Source organism: Notolepis coatsorum (genome assembly GCF_963971535.1).
Source record: "Notolepis coatsorum genome assembly, chromosome: 15".
In the NCBI taxonomy this organism is placed as follows: Eukaryota; Metazoa; Chordata; class Actinopteri; order Aulopiformes; family Paralepididae; genus Notolepis; species Notolepis coatsorum.
Genome location: NC_140179.1, coordinates 36214198 through 36233886, shown reverse-complemented (window position 1 = coordinate 36233886; position 19689 = coordinate 36214198). Strand labels below are relative to the sequence as shown.

The following is a 19689-nucleotide window of genomic DNA, read 5'->3' as shown; positions in this document are numbered from 1 at the left end:
GGAATTTCTTTCTTACGGCATCGAATTCTCTGCGTTGGCTTGTGACTTCAGCGGTGAAATCTGGATATATTCTGATCCGTGTGCCATTGTAGCCCAGGGGGGACATGTTGCGGGATAGCCGCATTATCTCAATTTTGTCTGTGTCATGATGTATTCTGGCTATCATGGTGCGTGGCCGAGTGTTTGAAGACTGTCCAATTCGATGTGCTCTGTCCACTTTGACACCTCTGGGAAAGTTATCGGCACCGAGTAGTTTGGGTAGAAAATCAGCTACAAACTGAGTTTGGTGGCCTTTCTCTGTGTTTTCGGGAAGGCCGGTGATCTTTATGTTTTGTCTTCTGGAGCGCCCTTCTAGGTCATCCAGCTTTGATTTTAAGTTCTTGTTCTCAGCCATCAGGTTGTCATATTTTTGTTCAATATTGCAGATCCGAATTTCGTGGTCGGCGATTCCTTTTTCTGCTTCAGTAACTCGGGCTACATTTTGGTGTAATAAGGTTTGGACAGATGTCAAAGATATCTCCAGTTTGGCGAAACGTTCGTTCATGCCGCTGTTCATCTTGTTTTTTTTTTTGATCCACTTTTTCTCCCATTTTTCTATATTTTCTCCCATCCCAATTTCGTATCATCCAATTCAACCCTCCCCTGTCACGAACGCTGTTTCTTGCCTCCCACAAGCCGGCTGCAATGTGGACTAAGTCATACATAGCACAAGTCCCCTCCGGTACTTGAGGTAACAGCAGTCGCATCTTTTCACCTGCGCAGCTCGACCTCTCAGTGTCGGGGAGTAACGCGTGGGAGGCTCACGCTGCCCCCGACACTTCCTGATTCTACTGCGCAGGCGCACCAACCGACTTGTAGGAGTCGCTTGTTCACAACGTTCGATCCCCACCCTTCAGTTTTCCCTCCCCGTAATACGGCCAATGTGTATTACTGCGGACGACCAGCCAAACTGAAAAACAATGTGGAGAGCTGGATTCGAACACGCGAATCCTAGCGTCTCCACACTGGTGGCGAGTGCCTTAGACCACTACACCACCTAGCCGCCCTCCGCTGTTCATCTTGTTAATAGCCGATCGAATGTTGGAAAGTGACGGGTTGTCCTCGCCAGTGTCAGGCGCAACATTTGTGGTGGTGGCGGCGATTTCTACACACCTGTTGTCCAAGTTGTCTACCCCCGGCATATACAACGGCATATCCAACGGCATATCCTTTTCCTCTGCCATTGCAGCAAATTTCCCAGCCCTCTCGTTGGCCCTCTTTGCTCTAGACATTACAATTGTTGGAAAAGGGTAGTTGGCTGTGCTTTTTTTTTCTCGAGATTATAGAGCTTTTTTAGTCATTTTATCGAGTGTTTGGAGGAGCTCCAACCAAGTGCGACTACTCCATGTGTTGCTCACTAGCGCCTCCTCTTCCGAAAAACCTCCTCTTCCGAAAAACTTGTCCAACTCTTAATTTCCGATACCGATATCAACCGATACCGATATATCGCTTGCAGAAAGGCTCAACGAACACTGGTATTTGTTTATTTTTAAAGCAACCTTTTTATATCTCTTCACTGTTAGATTCGAATATTGCAACCTATTCGATCTAATGACTGGATGGTTCTTAGGATCCCTCATGTACGTTCTGATCTAATGACTGGATGGTTCTTAGGATCCCTCATGTACGTTCTGATCTAATGACTGGATGGTTCTTAGGATCCCTCATGTACGTTCTGATCTAATGACTGGATGGTTCTTAGGGTCCCTCATGTACGTTCTGATCTAATGACTGGATGGTTCTTAGGGTCCCTCATGTACGTTCTGATCTAAAGACTGGATGGTTCTTAGGGTCCCTCATGTACGTTCTGATCTAATGACTGGATGGTTCTTAGGGTCCCTCATGTACATTCTGATCTAAAGACTGGATGGTTCTTAGGGTCCCTCATGTACGTTCTGATCTAATGACTGGATGGTTCTTAGGGTCCCTCATGTACATTCTGATCTAAAGACTGGATGGTTCTTAGGGTCCTTCAAGTATGTTCTGATCTAATGACTGGATGGTTCTTAGGGTCCCTCATGTACGTTCTGATCTAAAGACTGGATGGTTCTTAGGGTTCTGATCTAAAGACTGGATGGCTCTTAGGGTTCTGATCTCGGGGGAAAGAGCTTTTTCCTATGACGCCTCTAACTCTTGGAATGTCCTCCAACTCTCTCTCTAGAGTTGGAGGTTCTCTCTTCCCTAGGAATGTTTAAGCGTCTGATTTCTGACCATTGTGTCTGTAACCGTTTTAGCTGATTTTCTATTTTTAATAATTCCAAAAGGACTCACTTGGTCCTTAAGTCAGAAAGGTGAAACTGACTTTTTATTTACTGTGAGCGATCAGCCAGGTTACCGTGGGACGTTGCCATTGGGGTCCTTGCTGTCGTTTGCCATCCCTCCGAACACGTAGCACTTGTTCCACAGGAGCGTGAAGCTGTGGCCGATGCGAGGACCCGGGGGCGAGGCGTTCCTGGGCGGGCGGGGCTTCAGCTTCTTCCACAGCCAGCGGCTGGCCTGTGTGATGCCAGATCAGAAAGTGTGTCTCGACTCTTAACAACCAAAACCTGCTCGGATTATAACGTATGACGTATATAATAATAACCACCAGTTAGGGTACAGACCCTCACCTGCACCTTGTGTATACCGTTTATTTTTCTCATATTTGTATATTCAGATTACATTGTATTGCCTATATTTATGTATTTCTACCATTACCCAGCACCAGGATGCTGATGATGTCTCGCCCTCCCAATCCCCCCCCCCCCCCCCCCCCCCCGCGGGTGTTCCGCGCCTAACATGGCAGCGGAGATACACATACGTCTGTCTCAAGACTAGTCCTACATGTATCAACAAATGCGCATGTTGGTGTGAATTTATGTGCCATTATTACTACCAAATGTAATAATTGTGGAATATTACTATAATGAGCTGTATGTGTATGAACCAAGCATCACACTGTAATGTACCTGTACTTTATACGTGACAAATAAACTACTACTACTACTACTACCCTGCCCATACCTGTACCTCCCCTCCCTCCTCCCCCATGCGGCTATGATGCCCGAATTTCCCCCAAGGGGATCAATAAAGGAATATCTTATCTTATAATGACTAAATTGGGGAGAAAATGGTCGAAAAATGGCACCATTTTAAGTTATGGTTAAGTTATCTCATATCTCTATGAAACATCTCTACAGAGGAAGACGTGTGAATGTAGAACCCTCACCTGTAGCTCGTAGACGTCGCTACTGTACTTGCCGAACTCCACCATGCCCCCGAACACCAGAATGCGAGAGCCTTCGCAGACCAAGCCGTGGGAGGCACAGCCAGGGGGTATGTCACCACTCACCGCAGGGAGAAACCACTGTTTAGACACTGTTTAGACGAGCAAAGGTCAGTCATGTGGAGCCACGGTTTCCTTCTATATGTAACAGGTAGGACCGTATAACTAGGGCTGTACCGAATGTCATTTTTTAACATTCAAAGCTTCTATTGAAGTATTCGAACGAAGCTTCGAATGTCTGTCGTCATATTTTATGACTTAATAAAAAAATTATTTTTTTTAATCCTTAAAAGAAATCCTCAATTTGAATAAAGTGATTAAATTAGTATTTTTCTTTTATTAAATTAACTTTCTTTAATGAATATAACTCATCAGTTTCACCAACATAAATAATCCAATAAGGGCACGGTTGGTACGAAAGTGATGGTGACGTCTTATAGTATAATACTATAATATTAGTGTAGCCTAATCTTTATCTGCAAATGTGGAAGAAAAACCCCATTGGTTTAAACAGAATGAATAGACAGCATTCGGTACAGCCCTACGCTAATGAGAACATGGAGGTAGAGCGATCGTCTGGTAATCGCTGAAGGTTCCCAGTTTGATTCCCGCTCCTTCCGGGGCAGCGTGTCAAAGTGTCCTTGAGCAAGACACTTAACCTCTTAATTGCTCCCGATGAGCAGGTTGGCACCTTGCGTGGTCGCCTCCGCCATTGGAATGTGTGAGTGAATGGGTGAATGTGAGGAAGAAAATTGGAAAGCACTTTGGAAACAAGCACTATATAAATGCACCACTTACCATTTACCACAAATGGCACTGTTCTGAGTAGCCGGTGGACCGTCCTGTATGTTCCCCCCTGGCCAAACACAGTCAGGAATGAACACATAGGGAGATCTTTAGGTCCAGAGATTGAAGGCGCCTTGCAACGTATGCAATCTGTTTAGAACTCCTGATGCATGATCTTATTTACCCACACAGATAGCGCAGATTCTGGAAGATCCACTTGATCACTTTTATTCTTGCGAGTAACTTCATTCTGCGTGGGTAAATTCATAACCTCACGTATCCGGAGGGCTAAACAGATTACGTCTACGACGTTGCAAGGAGCCTTCAATCTCCGAGGACCTAAAGATTTTCATATGGATTTATTCCGACTGTGTGTGGCCAGGGAGCCACATTCAGGCCCCCTCAATGACTCAATGTAAAGACTTAAAAATTACTTTGTTGGCTCCGTCATTGCAATACCTTGGCCGTGCAGATGGAGGCAATGTTTATAATCCCAGCACTGTTGGCATAATCATTGACCTTTCCTCAGACGGAGCTACGTAAATCTGTGACGTGGCCGCATTCGCCGTGCCAAAATGAAGTGACCTGGCGGGTAACTTCAATTAGGGGAAACCCGTAGAAACCCAGAATCTTGGCACGGCAAGTCACCTGCGGATGCAGTCACACCACAGATTTACGTAGCTCGGTTTGAGGGAAAGCCATATGCAAGCAGTGCTGGGATTATAAACACTGCACTTTACAACTGTTCTCCCAACCCCTCATACTATATAGTTGAGCATAGTAGAGGTTGGGTATACCAGCTGGGAGCGTGTCTATTTTCCCCCAGCCCTATGTTCCCACAGCCCTATGTTCCCATAGCCCTATGTTCCCACAGCCCTATGTTCCTACAGCCCTATGTTCCCACAGCCCTATGTTCCTACAGCCCTATGTTCCTACAGCCCTATGTTCCCACAGCCCTATGTTCCCACAGCCCTATGTTCCTACAGCCCTATGTTCCCCCAGCCCTATGTTCCTACAGCCCTATGTTCCTACAGCCATATGTTCCCACAGCCCTATGTTCCTACAGCCCTATGTTCCTACAGCCCTATGTTCCCACAGCCCTATGTTCCCCCAGCCCTATGTTCCTACAGCCCTATGTTCCTACAGCCCTATGTTCCCACAGGCCTATGTTCCTACAGCCCTATGTTCCTTCCCACAGCCCTATGTTCCCACAGCCCTATGTTCCCCCAGCCCTATGTTCCTACAGCCCTATGTTCCCACAGCCCTATGTTCCTACAGCCCTATGTTCCCACAGCCCTATGTTCTCACAACCCTATGTTCCCACAGCCCTATGTTCTCACAGCCCTATGTTCTCACAGCCCTATGTTCCCACAACCCTATGTCACAGCCCTATGTTCCTACAGGCAGCCCTATGTTCCTACAGCCCTGTTCTCACAGCCCTATGTTCCCACAGCCCTATGTTCCCACAGCCCTATGTTGCCACAACCCTATGTTCCCACAGCCTTATGTTCCCACAACCCTATGTTCCCACAGCCCTATGTTCCCACAGCCCTATGTTCTCACAGCCCTCACACAGGTCCCACAGCCCTATGTTCCCACAGCCTTATGTTCCCACAACCCTATGTTCCCACAGCCCTATGTTCTCACAGCCCTCACACAGTTCCCACAGCCCTATGTTCCTACAGCCCTATGTTCCTACAGCCCTATGTTCCCACAGCCCTATGTTCCCACGGCCCTATGTTCCTACAGCCCTATGTTCCCACAGCCCTATGTTCCCACAGCCCTATGTTCCTACAGCCCTATGTTCTCACAGCCCTATGTTCCCACAGCCCTATGTTCTCACATCCCTCACACAGTTCCTACAACCCTATGTTCCTACAGCCCTATGTTCCCACAGCCCTATGTTCCTACAGCCCTACAGTATGTTCCCACAACCCTATGTTCCTACAGCCCTATGTTCCTACAGCCCCATGTTCCTACAAACAACCCTATGTTCGTACAACCCTATGTTCCTACAGCCCTATGTTCCTACAGCCCCACGTTCCTACAGCCCCATGTTCCTACAACCCTATGTTCCCACATCCCTATGTGCCCCCAGCCCCATGTTCCTACAACCCTATTTTCCTACAACCCTATGTTCCTTCAACCCTATGTTCCTATAACCCTATGTTCCTACAGCCCTATGTTCCCGCAGCCCTATGTTCCTACAACCCTATGTTCCTACAACCCTATGTTCCTACAACCCTATGTTCCTACAGCCCTATGTTCCTACAACCCTGTTCCTACAACCCTATGTTCCTGCAGCCCTATGTTCCCGCAGCCCTATGTTCCTACAACCCTATGTTCATACAACGCTATGTTCCTACAACCCTATGTTCCTACAGCCCTATGTTCCTACAACCCTATGTTCCTACAGCCCTATGTTCCTACAACCCTATGTTCCTACAGCCCTATGTTCCTACAACCCTATGTTCCTACAACCATATATTCCTACAACCCTATGTTTCCTCAGTTTAAAATGGCTGTTATTCACAGACGCTTGATCCCTGAAAACTGTGGAGGAAAGGTTTTACTTGTTCAGAACTTCCAGTTCCACCGGCACCAAGCAAGGGGCAGAGATTTACGCACAGGTTAAGGGGGGCAACAACACATTATGTTGTCATAGGGCATAATTTTGATGGGGAAAATCTCTTAGAAATGGGGGATCATAGGGCTGTGGGAACATGGGGACGAGTCCTACCAGCTAAGCGAGCGTTAGCTTACCGGTGTTGTAAACATGGAGGTCGTCGGATATGCCTTCATTGCCACCTCCGAACACGATAATGAGTTCGCGGATTGCCACCGCTCGGTGTCCGTGTCTTGAGCGTGGTATTAGTCCAGTGAAAGAATTAACTTTCCTCCATAACGGATCCTCGCTGATGACTGTCCTGACTGGAACTCGTAAACGGGTAAAGCCTGAAGTTCGGCGCTGTTGTTGACGTTTAAGATAAGTAGGTGGGGAAAAGGGAGGGTCTTCTGATATAGGACTGTCTCTGGTAGGGTCTTCTGATATAGGACTGTCTCTGGTAGGGTCTTCTGATTTAGGACTGTCTCTGGTAGGGTCTTCTGATGTAGGACTGTCTCTGGTAGGGTCTTCTGATGTAGGACTGTCTCTGGTAGGGTCTTCTGATGTAGGACTGTCTCTGGTAGGGTCTTCTGATGTAGGACTGTCTCTGGTAGGGTCTTCTGATGTAGGACTGTCTCTGGTAGGGTCTTTTGACCATATAATGTGAGGTATATTCCCATATCCTACAGTCTTGTAGAGCTTGATCTGCAGAAGGAAAATATGCCAATTGAATCTTTCTTAACACTTTGAATGCCAGCCGCGCGTTTTGTCGTTAGTTCATGCCGACCGTTGAGTGCCCGCCAACGCTATATAGCGTTTGTTTGTCGTATTTTCTTTTATTGGCAATTTTAATTCATATTTCATCAATCGAGCCTCAGGTTAGTGTTGCAGACTCTCTCTGAGCTCAATTGGGAAGATACCGCCCCCTATCGTCTCTCCCTGTGTAACTGCACCCCATTACTTTAGACTGATGAAGGGGAGGGGGGGGGGCCAGTTTCCTCATTTTACTTTTGCGTCAAGCCAACTGAAGAATCCATTGTGATCGCCGGCCCGGAAAACGTGTGGATTATGTATTTACAGTACCCAACGCTGAATCAATAAACGCAATCGATATTTGGAATGGCGATCAGGAATTGGAATAATCTTTTTGGATAACATCTGATCTGAGGTAAGGAATTTATTTTACCAGTCTTAGGATAATCAGAGCTATTTTCACCTATATATCAGCGTTTGCCCTATGCGTGTGTGTGTGTCTGTGTGTGCGATCAGGAAATGAGAGAATCGATATTTCAGATCGCTTCTATAGCGTGCATAAGTACACATATACTATCGATAATCTAGCGTTTATTTGAAAACGATTCATAAATAGGCCGAAAAATGACTATATATATTTTCCTTGAAAACGAGGGCTTTTCAAAATGCTATAAAACGGAAATGAAGCGATTAAAAAACAATCCGTTTTGACAATGTTGACTGCAAACAAGTCATTGATAAACGACGGGCAGATTAGACACATAGCCATAATTTAAGACCGAGATTATGCGTTCACAACGCTATCATTGAAGTGGGTGGTGGCATTTAACGGGGGTAAGGCGCACCGCATGGCTGGTAATCAAAGTGTTAAAGGGGCACCAAAAAATAAACAAAACTGATATATTATGCACATAATCTCACACATATCACAAAACTCTATAAGGTTTTGCATACATTAATTTAGTTTGAGAGTTCATGTTTGAATATGTTCTCCAGTGATCAGAGGACACTGAATTATTGTGTTGTGTCCACGCACTCACCTAGGGCCAACTTTCTTTAGGCAACTAAACTGGCTTCTGGTCAATACAAGGGTAATTCACATTAAATTAGGTCTTACACACAAGATAGTTCAAAATACAGGTCCGAAATATCTATCCAATTACTTTAATAGATTCCGTGTAGGGCTGGGCGATTAATCGATATTATCGATTAATTCGAATGAATGATTTAGGAAGATTTTGAAAAATTAAAACCGAATTTCAAAAAAGAATTAAAATAAATAAATAAACATTTCAAGAGTCACCTTTTATTTTACAAAAAGTGATGTCTGGTGAAAGTTAGATTTGCACTTTATTAATCCCAATAGGGAAATTCATTCTTGTTTGATGATCAAGAGGCACCTTTTATTTGTTTTAAGTGAAGTTTGGTGAAAAAGCTAGTTATTGCACTATTAATCCCAATAGGGACATTCATCTTTGTTTGATCAAGAGTAACTTTTTATATATATATATACCGGTATATATAATTATTAAAAAAATTTAAGTGAAGATTGGTGAAAGTTAGGTTTGCACTTCAATCCCAATAGGGAAATTCATCTTGGTTTGATAATTTTTCTGTCAAATAAAAACAAAGGTTATTTGAATGATTTCCTTGGCGTTTCTAGTTTTCAAGAGAAAAAATCGATTAAAATCATAAATCGGATTTAAAAAAAATAATAATCTGGGATTTTATTTTTAGGCCATATCGCCCAGCCCTAATTCTGTGACAACCATTCATATTCCACTAGAAGGAGCAGTACTGATTTTATTCTGCCAAAATTCAACTCACTAATGGGCATAAATACTTTTTTATATTCTGCGGCATTGGAATGGAACAAGCTTCCAGTGGCCCTGAAAAACATCGAAGAGCGGCGAAGCTTTAGACGTGCCACAAAGAAATGGCTAGCCAGTGAAGTATAGAATAGCCACGTCTAGGAAGGCGTGTTTTTTAGGCGTGTTTTATGGGGTTTCTATATGTTTTATTATGATGCTCTATGTTTTTATTATGTTGATCTATGTTTTATTATGATGCTCTATGTTTTTATTATGTTGATCTATGTTTTATTATGATGCTCTATGTTTTATGATGTCTGTCCATGTCCAAAATCAGGGACCATGATGGAAATAAGTGCTTGCACTTTCTCATGTTTTTATCCCTTGGATGCTGTCTTTTACTCCACAATAAAAATCAATCAATCAATCATTACAGCTCAATGAAATGAACAGAAATACCTTGTCTTATAGATGTGTTTCTTGTTTATAAACATACCGTGTTCGAGTCAGTCAGCAATAGACCACTGCACTTCTCCGTTACATTGAGCTCATGGAGAAGAGAGTGGGGGGAGGAAATGAATGAATGTGGATGAGAGCCTCAACATTAAGTGGTTGTTGCTACGGCTGTGGGGGTGCTGGAGACATGATCCAATAGATCTTTATACGCCCGAGTCTCCTGAACACGGCGCGACCAATCCCAAGTCGATCTGCACTGTCTCTGCCAAGCTATTCGCACCTACTCCCGAACTATGCATGCACAGATTGATAGACCTAGACTCCGTGGGCAATCTGCGCATGCGTACTTCGGGAGTAGGTGCGACTTCAGGCTATGGACCCAGGGTGTTTTCCAGCTCATACCAATTTTTTGGGATATACTACTTCTGGATATTGCAACTACTACAGAAAAACGTGAGTAACAAATTTTTCTACAACTCAAGTTCAGACCTATGTTACTCTATTTCATTAGCACTAAAAGTGAATCTCTTTATTGTATCAGAAACGTCCGAATGTTATCTTTGAAAAGAGACCAGGCTCATGCATGTGCTATAAGTATAAAGTATAGTATTTTGGTTTGCAAGAAAAGTATGCAGTCCTCAAAAACTAAAACTAAAATTTTGGGGGCGCCTGTTAAGCGGTTAAAAACAGGAATATGGCAACCACTAAACAGAGCTGTGAGTACAAACAGCTTTTACTTCAGCGTGTTCAAACCTCTGTCACTCTATTTCATTAGCACTCAAAGTGATTCTTCTTTTTTGCTTTAGCAACTTCAGAATGTTACCTTTTAAAAGAGACCAGGCTCATGCATGTGCTATAAGTATAAAGTATAAAGCTAAGCTTTGCAAAAAAAAGTATGCAGTCCTCAAGTTCAAGTTAAAAAACATATTTTATCTATTTATTAAAAATACGTTTATTTTATTTATTTTTTGCATTTTTTTTACCAAATTGTCTGCATTTTAACTTCATTGTACTTAGGTTGTACTTTATTGTATTATTATGTTGTATATTGTATATTTGTATAGTGTTGGGACTTTATTCCTCTTTACTTTTTTGTACTGTATGAAACACATTCTATACAGAACAAAGCATTTCACTGTAATGTACATGTACTTCATACGTGACAAATAAAAACCAACTTGAAACTTGAAACTAGACAATCAGTGCTGATACCCAGCCCTACAGAGGGGTATGAAGCAAGGCAAGTTACATCAAGTTACTGCTTCTGACAATCAGCAACAGACACATTTTGACCAGTCGGCATAATAGAGCTGATTCTCACTTTGTTCTGGTGGTTGTTCTCAAAACACAGTTTCTGGCGTCTCTTCTTCAGCTTCCCAAGCGTCTTCCCGGTGCGGAAGTCAAGAGTGCTGAGGTCCATCTGGTTACCAAGGTATTGGGCCAGTTGATGCTTGCTCCGAATCCTCTTCCCACAGGGACTAGAAGAGAGGAAGAGGGACCAATACATGTTACTGTAAAGACATTGAACATAAGATGGATAAAGGGGCGGCTAAGTGGCGCAGTGGGCAAGGCGCTCGCCACTAACGCAGGAGATGCTGGGTTCGAGCCCAGCTCTCGCCGTTGCTTCCGGCTTGGCTGGTCGTTCATACTAATACAATTGGCAGTATTAGGGGGTGGGAAAGCCGGTGGGTTGGGATCGGACGTTGTGGACAGCGACTCCTACAGGTCGGTTGGTGCGCCTGTACAGCAGAATCAGGAAGTATCAGGGGCAGCGTGAGCCTCCCACGCGTTACTCCTCGCCACTGAGAGATTGCGCTGTGCAGGTGAAAAGATGCAACGGAGGGGAGCTCCAGTAGCTCACCGCGTATCTCGGCGCTATTTCTGCGTCGGGAGGAGCCGTGCTGCGTCACGGTTCTGGTTGACTCCGAGTTCGATTCCCGGACCCGCCGTCATTTGCCGAATGTCTTCCCCTGTTCTCCCTCCCGTTTCACTCTACAACTGTCGGTCATGCTTGACCAGAAAAGCGATAAACGCTAAAAAATAAAGTTTAAAAAAAAAGAAAAGATGCAACGGCTGCCTCCTCGTGTACCGGAGGGGACGCGTGAATATTAAAGGCAACCAACTTGTGTTCAGCTTTTCGTTCAGCGTTTCTCTGATTGGCCACACGGCCAATCAATCAATCCACTAGCACACGCCCTTGCGGCAAGAGAGACGCGGCAGAACCAGCGGTGTTCTGTTGTGTGACTGTACTACAGCGGTGTTCTGTTGTGTGACTGTACTTAACTCTTCCACCACATGACCGACATTTGACATACAGTACACCTCCTATCTATGTTGGGATTATGTTTGGTCATGACAAAACAATAAAAATCGCTACTGTTAGTAATGCTGCCACCACCCACTTCAATGACAGAGCTCTCATATTGCCACCACCCACTTCAATGACAGAGCTCTCATATTTGCGAATGCATAAACTATATCTTAAATTATGGCGATGTGTCTTGACATACAGTACACCTCCTATCTATGTTGGGATTATGTTTGGTCATGACAAAACAATAAAAATCGCTACTGTTAGTAATGCTGCCACCACCCACTTCAATGACAGAGCTCTCATATTTGCGAATGCATAAACTATATCTTAAATTATGGCGATGTGTCTAATATGGCTGTCGCAAAGTCATTGATAAGCGACAGCCATATTAGACACATAGCCATCATTTAAGATATAGTTTATGCATTCGCAAAATATGAGAGCCGCTGTCATTGAAGGGCTTCTACAACGGAGGAACGGCCGCTGCTGCTGCTGGAGCTGAACCGAGTCAAGCCGCGGGCGGCGCACGGAAGCCGGGGATAAACCACCGCGTCGCCCCGCTGCGCTTCAGGCTCAGCAGCCTCCACGGGCGAAATAACATATAACGTTACAGTTCCACACTGATGTACAGTGAGTGTCTAATATGGCTGTCGCGAAGTCATGCCTCTCCCTTTGAAAGCCCATTCACGCTGTGTATCATAGAGACATAGAGCACTGGGTTTTATCACTGGAGATATATTTCTCACTCACCATTGTATTTTGCGCCATCTGACAATATCATAATGATGTGTTTTCTATATTATATCCACAATCATTCATCTAAAAAATGGTATGGGCTTTGATTAAACATGTAACCTACACCTACTGTAACTTACTGTACCTCTGCTTCCTACAGCACAGCAGGTAATGGCGTTAATCAATGGAACGCGAAACATAATAACGTTACGCTTTCTAGTTCAGCGCATTTCATAACTGTATGGGCTTTGTTTATACACGAGTGAATCTGGTAGTTGGTTGTAAAAAACGCGAAACATAATAACGTTACGCTTTCTAGTTCAGCGCATTTCATAGCGCTCCACTGCTACCGCAGCTGAACACAAGTTGGTTGACACAAGTTGGTTGCCCGCGCTGCCGCTCGCTTGCGCTCCTTGGATTTCATTTGGGACGTGGGACGACTGCGCTTGCCTGCGCGTGGGGGCGGGGCCAATCAGAGAAAAGCCGAACACAAGTTGGTTGCCTTTAATATTCACGAGGAGGGGACACGTGATGCAAGGCTTCGTCCACATTGCAGCCGACCAGTGGGAGGCATGGTCTAACAACGTGAGGGTAGAATTGGAGACGGGAGGGTAGAATTGGATAATACAAAATTGGGATGGGAGAAAAATAGAAAATGGGGAGAAAAAAGTAGATAAAAAAACATAAGATGGATAAACAGAACCCAGGCAGAAATGGGATCAGAGATGGGCAGAGCGACACTTCAAACTGAAAGACAGAATTACAGGAAAAACATAAAACAAGCAACAAAAGAATCATTATGAAACATTTTAGTCATCAACCGATCGTTATTTAGAGGTAGTTGGGTCTAAATACTGTGCCTTGAAAATGTTAGACACTTTCTCTTGGAGACACTTTTATCAAATCAATCATCAAGGCTTATCTACCTTTCACATAGCTGCTAGGGTTGCACGATACACCGATACTAGAAAGGTATTGCGACACCCAGCCGTTAAAAACGGTCCAATAATCAATTTGATCAGTATCGATACTTAGAATAATAGCCTGAGTTGAGTAGATTCATGACTGGAGCAGTGTGTGTGAGCAGTGCAGCCTTTGCATAGTGGGCGTGTCAACAGTGTCGGCTGATGGCGATGGCGTCGCGACTGGTCGCTGAGGCTTTGTGGTCCGACACTCGGTGCACGTCTGTACTGTTTGTCTTTTTGTTCTTACTAACATCATGTGGGGCCAAAAATAGCTACAGTAGACACGACCTACTAGAAATCGGATTACCCAAGGAAAACGCTGTTACAGCCGAGTTTATCCGCGGCAATAACATTCCGGTTGAAATCGCTAGGAGCCCTGGCGCACCGTGGTTTGTTATCCCCATTACCACGCATCGCGGCCGGCGTAAGGAACGTAAACAAAGACGGGGCGCTAACAAGATGGACGAACTGAGACTACAGGTTGCAACTAACAACACTGAAGGATAGCTGCGTGCTAATTACCACAGAAACCTGGCTCCATTCATCCATCCCGGACTTAGCTATCGAGCTAGAAGGGCGCACGCATCACAGACAAGACCGAACGAAAGAGAGCACAGGGAAGTCGCACGCCGGTGGCCTTTTAATCTACATGAAAGACTCCTGGGCGACGAACACAAACATTGTGAGTAGCCACTGTTCACCCGACATAGAATATTTGACTGTCAAATGCCGACCCATATACCTTCCAAGAGAATTTAACGCCGTTTTGATAACCGCAGTGTACATTCCACCGGATGCTAATGCTAGCGCGGCGCTAGGTCAGCTACATAGCACCATTAGCAACCAACAAACTACGTACCCTGAGGCTGTTCACATCATTGCAAGGGACTTTAATCACGCTGACCTGAAGAGAGTACTTCCCAAATGTTATCAGCATGTAAAATGTGCCACAAGAGGAGATAACACACTAGACAAGGTCTACTCTAATATTAAGCTGGGCTACAGAGCCCAAGCACTAGCCCATCTAGGTCAGTCAGACCATGTATCCCTGCTTTTAATCCCATCCTACACCCCCATTAGAAAGAGTGCTCCGGCCATACCAAAGACAGTTAAAACCTGGCCGGTAAGCGCCACCCCACAACTGCAGGACTGTTTTGAGAACACCATCTGGGAGGTCTTTGAACATGAAGACCTGGAACTGTACACCTCATCAGTGCTGGGATACATCAAGCACTGCATAGACTCTGTCACCGTGGACAAACGTATCCGGGTCTATCCCGATACGAAGCCGTGGATGACGGGAGAGGTGCAGCATCTGCTCAGAGAGAGGGACACCGCCTTCAGGTCTGGTGATAAGGAGCTATACAGCACTGCCAGAGCCAACCTGAAGCGAGGTATCAAGAGGTCCAAGGCCGACTACAAGAGGAAGATCGAGGACTGCTTCCAGAGCAACAACACCAGACAGGTATGGCAGGGGGTCCAACAGATGACCAACTACAAACCCAGCCACTCCTCAGCCAACGAGGGTGACCCTCAGCTGGCAGAGGAGCTGAACTCCTTCTTTGCACGATTCGAGGCAAGGCCGACAGAAGCAGCCTCACCACACTCACCAGCCCTCAGCAGCATCATCCTCACGGAGCACGAGGTGAGACGCACACTGAAGGGAGTGAACCCTAGGAAAGCGGCGGGGGCGGGCGGTGTCGTGGGACGGGTGCTGAAAGACTGCGCTGACCAACTGACGGGGGTCTTCACTAAGATCTTCAACCAGTCCCTGTCCCAAGCCATCGTCCCACCCTGCCTGAAAACCTCCATAATCATCCCGGTCCCAAAGAATCATCCCGGTCCCATCAGTTGCCTGAACGACTACCGTCCAGTCGCACTCACCTCCCTACCCATGAAGGTCTTTGAAAAGACACTCAAGCCCCACATCATCTCTAGCCTCCCACCCGGACTAGACCCCCACCAGTTTGCATACAGAGCCAACAGGTCCAACAGGAGGATGCCATCGCCACAACTCTCCACTCTACCCTGTCCCATCTGGAGAGAGCGGGGGGCTATGCATGGCTGCTCTTCGTAGACTTTAGCTCTGCATTCAATACCTGCCTGACAGACTAGTGCCCAAACTCATGGACCTTGGACTAAACCATCCCCTCTGCCGGTGGTCCTAGGACTTCCTCTCTGACCGCCCCCAGAGGGTCAGGATAGGCCCCCACACCTCCACAGCCATCAGCACCGGATCCCCCCAGGGCTGCGTGCTGAGTCCCTTTTTTTACTCTATTTACACCCACGACTTCACCACAGTTCACCCCAGCAACACCATCATCAAGTTCGCTGACGACACCACCGTGGTGGGCTGCATCTCAAAAGGCGACGAGACCGCATACCGCGATGAGGTAGAGCAGCTGTCAGCCCTGTGCAAAATCAACAACCTGCAGCTGAATAAGCTAAAAACCCAGGAGATGATCGTGGACTACAGGAGGAAGAAGACCGACATACAGCCCCTGTACATCGACGGGGGATGCGTGGAGAGAGTCTCGGTCATCAAATTCATGGGCGTCCACCTGGAGGATGACCTGACCTGGAGAACCAACACCAAGGCGATTGTGAAAAGGGCACAACAGAGACTCTACTTCCTGAGAATACTGAGGAATTACCACCTCAGACAAGACCTGCTTGTGTCCTTTTACCGCTGCTCCGTGGAAAGCATCCTCACCTACTGCATCAACGTGTGGTTCCTCAGCTGCACAGCCGCAGAGAGGAAGGCGCTCCAGAGGGTCGTCAACTCGGCCCAAAAAATCATCGGCTGCCCTCTCCCCTCACTGGAAGAACTATACAACTCCCGCTGCCTTAAAAAAGCAGTTAAAATACTGAAAGACCCACACCACCCGGGCAACAAACACCTTGTACGGCTGCGCTCGGGCAGGCGTTTCAGCGTCATGCCCACCCGGACTAACAGACTGAAGTTTAGTTTTTATCCCAGGGCCATATGTGCACTAAACTAAATTTTTTAACAACAATCTCCCCTGCACCCCCCCCCCCCACGCACACACAACACTAAGGGACAGTGCAATTATCTTTTACACCCCCCTGTTTATGTTATGTCTATTTATGCCCTACTCTTTGTTTTTATATTTAATACTGTGTTTAGGACTGTGTTTTTATGATCTGTGTGATGGCTAGCACCTAGGTCTGCATTTTAAATTTCGTTGTAAAACTAACAATGATAATAAAGATCATTCTATTCTATTCTGATGGGGCCCCAGCGTGGCACACCACGTAACACACTGCAGTGCAACGCGGCCGTCCTGGGTTCGACTCCCGGACCCGGCGATCTTTGCCGAATGTCTCCTCCCCATATCTTCTCCCATCCTTCCTCTCTGCCGGGTCTGTCCAATAAAGCAATCAAAAATGCCAAAAAAATTATCTTAAAAAAAAAGAAAGAAAACAGTGTCGGCTGAACACGAGGCATTTTCCACATCGTCTGTTGGTGATTTTGCCTAAAGTCAGGACTCCACAGTGTGAGCGTTTCACTCGCATATAATTTTTTTTTTTTTATCCACTTTTTCTCCCATTTTCTATATTTTCTCCCATCCCAATTTCATATTATCCAATTCAACCCTCCCCTGTCACGAACGCTGTTTCTTGCCTCCCACAAGCCGGCTGCAATGTGGACTAAGTCATACATAGCACAAGTCCCCTCCGGTACTTGAGGTAACAGCAGTCGCATCTTTTCACCTGCGCAGCTCGATCTCTCAGTGGCGAGGAGTAACGCGTGGGAGGCTCACGCTGCCCCCGACACTTCCTGATTCTACTGCGCAGGCGCACCAACCGACCTGTAGGAGTCGCTGTCCACAACGCCCGATCCCCACCCATCAGTTTCCCACCCCCTAATACGGCCAATGTGTATTAGTATGAACGACCAGCTAAACTGAAAGCAATGTGGAGCGCTGGGCTCGAACAGGCAAGCCCAGCGTCTCCGTCATTCGTGGCGAGCGCCTTGCCCACTACGCCACGTAGCCGCCCCATCACTCGCATATAAATTAACTCATTCTGCGTCATCGCTTAATCCGCAAGATGGCGCTAAAACGAAAGAAATGATTATGCGTGGAATTCGCAGGATGAAAGGCAATCTGAAACACATGGAGGTACCAATACACTGCTTTGAAGATTATTGTCGTGAGGTAGTGGAACTGCGTGCCAAGTTCAAGACGGTGATGTCTCAACTATACCTGGGGAAATACAGACCCCTACTAATATACCCTGCAATACTTCGCGCCGTCGACAAACAAGGAGCAAAAGTTCTCCTCAAATCGCCTGAAGAGGCAGCCAAATTCCTGTCTGAACAGGAGCAGATTAATGTATAAATGGCCTTTTAAATCTCAGTTATGCAAGGTCACCATATAGTACAACCTTTAATAATCAAGGATTTGGGACAGAGAGACCTACGTGCTCAGAGTTTTTGAATACTTTCCCCGACGTGTATATTATTGCGGACATATTGGATTTAAGATTGGAACACTCCAGAACATACTGGAACATTCAGACAATGTAAAAATGACATATTGGAATAATCTAGAACATCGAAGCATTCTTTGATATATGGAACATTCTGGAATATCAGCAATACGTGGTCATTCATTCTACCAGAAGCCCCTCGGGGGAATAATCAACAGCTATCTAGAGGCAAAACCACAGAGCCATCATAGCCGGCCGGCTGAAAGATCACTCTACACAACGATCATCGCCCACCCCGGTCGGGGGAAATGCTGCATATACGTATTTAAAAATTGTTTTTTTATTAATGGGAAATAATTTCACTACTTCTCCAATTAATACTTTAGAAGTTTAAGCATAGCAATGCTCTTTTAAGATCTAAGTTAATGTTCTCTTCCTTTTACTTGTTTTTTTTTTTTTCTTTCTTTTTCATCCGCTCTCTCTGATTTATTGAGGCTCTCTCTTCAGTTCAATACCTTCATATTATTCATGGGTTACTATAAATTACTATAAATTACAAGTTCATATAAAATGTAAGTGATTAAGGCATGACAATTGAAGCTTATTTTTGGTCTTTATTTTTAGTTTATCTCATTTAAATTTTTATTTATTTATTTTTTACGGGTAAGTGGCCAAGCCACAGTCGACATTCTACTTATGGTAGAATTTAGAGTGTTAGATCCTATGGTATACATAGGAATGTTAAGGATAATTGGATCATTCTGGGATATCCGGTGGTGCAAGGGAGAGAGTCATACACAAAGGTTGTGTTCATGGAACACAATCCTGTACGACTCTCGGTGGGAGGGAAGGGTAGGGGATTTTTATTTGTATATATGTATGTTTTTAAGCTCGGCTCTCAACGGGACCTCACTAGTGGGATGTATATCTAGTATTGCCTCGCACTCTAGAAGCATTACCAAAAATTACAATGCAACATGTATAGACTATGGCTAGTTTGAATATAATGATATGGAACACCGGGGGAATAAATAACCAACTTAAACGCAAAAGCGTGCTCACACTGATGAAAAAAGAACATGTGGACATTGCTCTGCTAAGCGAAACACACATTCTAGGGAAAGACATAGGTAAATTAGCGGACAACATATACCATAATATCAGTCACTCCTCTATTGGTACGAGAACTCGGGGTGTAGCAATAGTCGTTAAACGTATGTTGAATATTGTACTAAAGGGAGTATGGTCTGATGTAGAAGGTCGGATAACTATAGCTAAGATTGAACATAAGAACAGGAAAATAGCGTTGATAGCGGTATACGCCCCAAATTTGTACGAAGAAGATTTCTTCACTACACTAACCAATGCAATGTTAGACATTCCCGATTACTCATTTATAATAGGAGCGGATTTTAATGCCATCTGGAACCCAAGGATAGACAAATCTTACCTCGCCTTTTCCAGCGAACAAAAGAATTCATCGAAGGCATTAAAGGATTGGTCAA

At 45.2% G+C, this 19689-nt stretch overlaps 1 protein-coding gene across 1 annotated transcript in view; it reads right to left on the bottom strand.

The window, feature by feature from the left end:
- Window positions 1-19689, bottom strand: part of LOC311241782 (uncharacterized protein) — a 148763-nt gene that overhangs the window by 105675 nt on the left and 23399 nt on the right. Inside the window, exons 2-5 of the mRNA XM_084330689.1 lie at window positions 11037-11193; window positions 6854-7400; window positions 3248-3396; window positions 2375-2535 (exon numbers count right to left, since the gene is read on the bottom strand). Of these exons, the coding sequence (XP_084186815.1) occupies window positions 2375-2535; window positions 3248-3396; window positions 6854-7400; window positions 11037-11193 (1014 nt within the window). The remainder of the gene's footprint in view (window positions 1-2374; window positions 2536-3247; window positions 3397-6853; window positions 7401-11036; window positions 11194-19689) is intronic.